At 33.9% G+C, this 3678-nt stretch overlaps 1 protein-coding gene across 1 annotated transcript in view; it reads left to right on the plus strand.

The window, feature by feature from the left end:
- LOC106469287 (glutamate receptor ionotropic, kainate 2-like) overlaps window positions 1-2710 on the plus strand; it is a gene marked incomplete at both ends in the record, with an annotated part of 86785 nt that extends 84075 nt beyond the window's left edge. Inside the window, one exon of the mRNA XM_013929773.2 lies at window positions 2594-2710. Within this exon, the coding sequence (XP_013785227.2) occupies window positions 2594-2710 (117 nt within the window). The remainder of the gene's footprint in view (window positions 1-2593) is intronic.
- Between the last annotated feature and the right edge of the window lie 968 nt (window positions 2711-3678).

Below are 3678 nucleotides of genomic sequence, written 5' to 3' on the forward strand. Positions count from 1 at the left end.
AGTTCTTCTAACAGTTGATGGTAAACATCACGAGTCAAATTACTATCTTTAGTTCTTCTAACAGTTGATGGTAAACATCACGTCTCAAGTGACTGTCTTTAGTTCTTCTAACAGTTGATGGTAAACATCACGTCTGAAGTTACTGTCTTTAGTTCTTCTAACACTTGATGGTAAACATCACGTCTCGAGTGACTGTCTTTTGTTTTTTTAACAGTTGATGGTAAACATCACGTCTCAAGTGACTGTCTTTAGTTCTTCTAACAGTTGATGGTAAACATCATGTCTCAAATGACTGTCTTTAGTTTTTCTAACAGCTGATGGTAAAGATTTCGTCTTAAGTGACTGTCTTATGTTCTTGAGCTTGATATTCGTATTATTTTAATTTGAACTATTTAGAAGTCGATTAAATAAAACTTTCAACACGAACAGAAATTTCAAAACGGTAAATGCTTAATATAAACATGTTTCAAAACACGTGGAATCTGCTAATTTAGCATCGCATGTCTCGCAATCTATTGATTGATATGCGTATTGGGCAATGAAAGACAATCTGTATCATTGCATATATTTTGGGCTGTAACTAACCAATCGTAGATCACTTGAAGCTCTAGTTTTAAAAGGCATATCCTGTGGAATAGTGAAGTGTTTTAGTGTACAGGCTGAAAGAAGACACTCTGTGTTAGAGCTGACGGAGAAGATGCAAAAAAAAATTCTGTACCCGAAATTTAGAAGCAATTTTATACTTAATTTGTAGAGAACCTTCTGATGTCTCTTTAGCTAGGTTTTATAGATGTTCTTTTGTGTTCAAAATATTCAAGCCGCCAATTTCAACCGTTCTCTTCCCTACCACTCTCCCTGATTCACGCTGTTTGTGAATCTGTTTGTCTCCCACAGTTTTGGTTCTAGCAGGACCAGACTTGGCAGGCGGATTCGGGACAGCCCAGGAATGTTCTCATCTATACGATATTGTCCCCTACCCTTAGTTATTTGTGGTATCAAAATTGACTAAAACGCCCTCTACCCTTAGTTAATTGAGTTATTAATAATGTTTAGTACACTTTCGGTTTACAGAGTCACTCGATTCTATCTTACGATTTTATATTCTAAGCCGACTTCTCCCTCGAAATTCCATTTATGAAGCTGAGTTACCACGAGCAGACTTTCTAACGTGAAGTTGGGAGGTACGGACATATTTAGGATAATTTTGAATACTAAAAAAATTATTTAAAAAACAACGATTATTTTATACACAATTCAATAAAATGAGGTTGTTTCTAGTCTCCAATTTACTAAGATAGTAACTTACTGTACAAGGTTAAAAGTGGTTAAATCCCCCCATGTGACTAGAAAACAATCTCATACACTCTACATGTTTCAACGTATACTCTTGCGTCATCCTCAGGAGTGTAATGTTTTGCAAACCAAAACACTTATTTATACAGTTATCAAAACACCAATTTACATATTCAAGAATTTCACGTCATCTGCTGATAACATTACACTCCTGAGGATGACGCTAGTTTATACGTTGAAACATGCAGAGTGTATGAGATTGTTTCCCAGTCACATCGGAGTTTTTTACCACTTTTTAACCTTGTACAGTAAGTTATTATGTTAATAATTTGGAGACTGGAAATAACCTCATTTTATTGAATTGTGTATAAAGTAATCGTTGTTTTTTAAATATTTTTTAGTATTAAAAATTGAACATTAAACACGTGCCAAAAAAACTTTTTGAAAAAGAAAAAAATCTTTAGTATAGTTATAGAAGTAACTGGAAAACGGGTACATTGTGGTCTCTGTGAATCATGAGAAAGTGTTCTAATCCTACAGAGGAGAGAAGGTTTTATATGGGTGTTAGTTACGGGTGAGGGTGTTATATGGGTGCTAGTTACGGGTGAGGGTGTTATATCATCAAATACCCCCACGCTACTGAGTTTTAAAAGGCTGGATGTAGTTTTGTAACAAATAATGATCAAGTAAAACGAAGACTTACGTATAATTGTAACCGTCGCAGCTTGTCGTAAACTAACAGTGTTCTATTACGTCAACGGTTTGATTGGACATCATATTAGTTGCACCGAAATGATGTTTCTCAATCATCATCATCATCATCTTCTTAGATGATGAAAACTAATATCTATTTTAGTGAACACACAATCTTCCTGTATGTGTGTTCACTAAAATAAGTATTAGTTTCATCTTCTTGTGTGTGTTCACTAAAATAGATATTAGTTTTCATCATCTTGTGTGTTTTCACTAAAATAGATACTAGTTTTCATCGTCTTGTGTGTGTGTTCACTAAAATAGATACTAGTTTCATCATCATGTTCTTGTGTATGTTCACTAAAATAGATACTAGTTTCATCATCATATTCTTGTGTGTGTTCACTAAAATAGATATTAGTTTTCATCATCATCTTCCTGTATGTGTGTTCACTAAAATAAGTATTAGTTTCATCTTCTTGTGTGTGTTCACTAAAATAGATATTAGTTTTCATCTTCTTGTTTGAGTTCACTAAAATAGATACTAGTTTTTATCATCTTGTGTGTGAATGATTGATTATCATATAATGTGCTACTCATCTTTCAGGCGGCCTCTTGGAATCCTGAAGATGGTATAGTCTTCACCAGAAACTACACAGCTACTTACAATCAAGAAATTAAGCAGTCTCTAAGGAACCAAACGCTCCGAGTCACTACAATCATCGTGAGTGTTTATCTGCAGCGGTCTCTGTTATACGTAGTTTAAAATATACGCAAGAAATGCAGTCGTAAACTGTTGAAAATACATAATGATTTTAATAAACTTAAAGTTTAAAAAATTAATTTAGAATACTCTATAAAGCTTCGAGTGTTTCTAAAAAAAAATTATATAAGTATTCGTAATTAAGAACCTTACGGATTTGAACTAACATATATTAAGTAATTAGTGTCTGATAATAAAAAAAAGAAAATAATTAATAATTAGGCTTAAATACTCGTAAAGACTACTAAATATGATTACCAAACTCTTTCCGTAAATACAAAAATATCATCCCCAAATGTCGACTACATTTCAAAGTTATATGAAGCCTTCTAAAAAGAAACATTTTCGGAAGTATTTATATATATACTTTCATAACTTCGATTCAGAATTCACTAAAGATTTTAAAACTCACTTATAACAAAAGATATAACACAAATTTATAAGTTGAAATAAATAACTACTCCTATTTAATGGAGTAGAACATATATTTTCTACAGAAAATGTCCTATTATCGGTAATAGTCACATCAGTGGTAGTAACTTCATGAAGGGCTTCACTGTTTTCCTTCACTGTTTTATCCGGAAAGTCACGTCTGAGAGACGATCCACTATGTCATATGGGCCTTCCCACGGGGAAGACAACTTAGGAGACTTCTCTTTGGCCTTCCTGGGATTATACAACCACACCTTGTCTCCTGGTTCAAAGCTGACTTCAGTAGATCTCTTATCGTAAGATAACTTCATCGAATCAGCAGACATTTTCAAGTTTGAACGCACATGATGATGAATATCATCCATCCTTTCCGATAACACTTTCACAAACTCCGACACATTCTCAGGCAACTCTTCATAAGGTGGGCGTCCTGTTAGCAGATCCACTGGCAACCAAAGTTCCCAACCAAACATCAACTTTGCTGGAGTGTATCCAGT

The sequence above is a fragment of the Limulus polyphemus genome, unplaced genomic scaffold (assembly GCF_000517525.1).
Source record: "Limulus polyphemus unplaced genomic scaffold, Limulus_polyphemus-2.1.2 Scaffold3398, whole genome shotgun sequence".
NCBI classification, from domain to species: domain Eukaryota; kingdom Metazoa; phylum Arthropoda; class Merostomata; order Xiphosura; family Limulidae; genus Limulus; species Limulus polyphemus.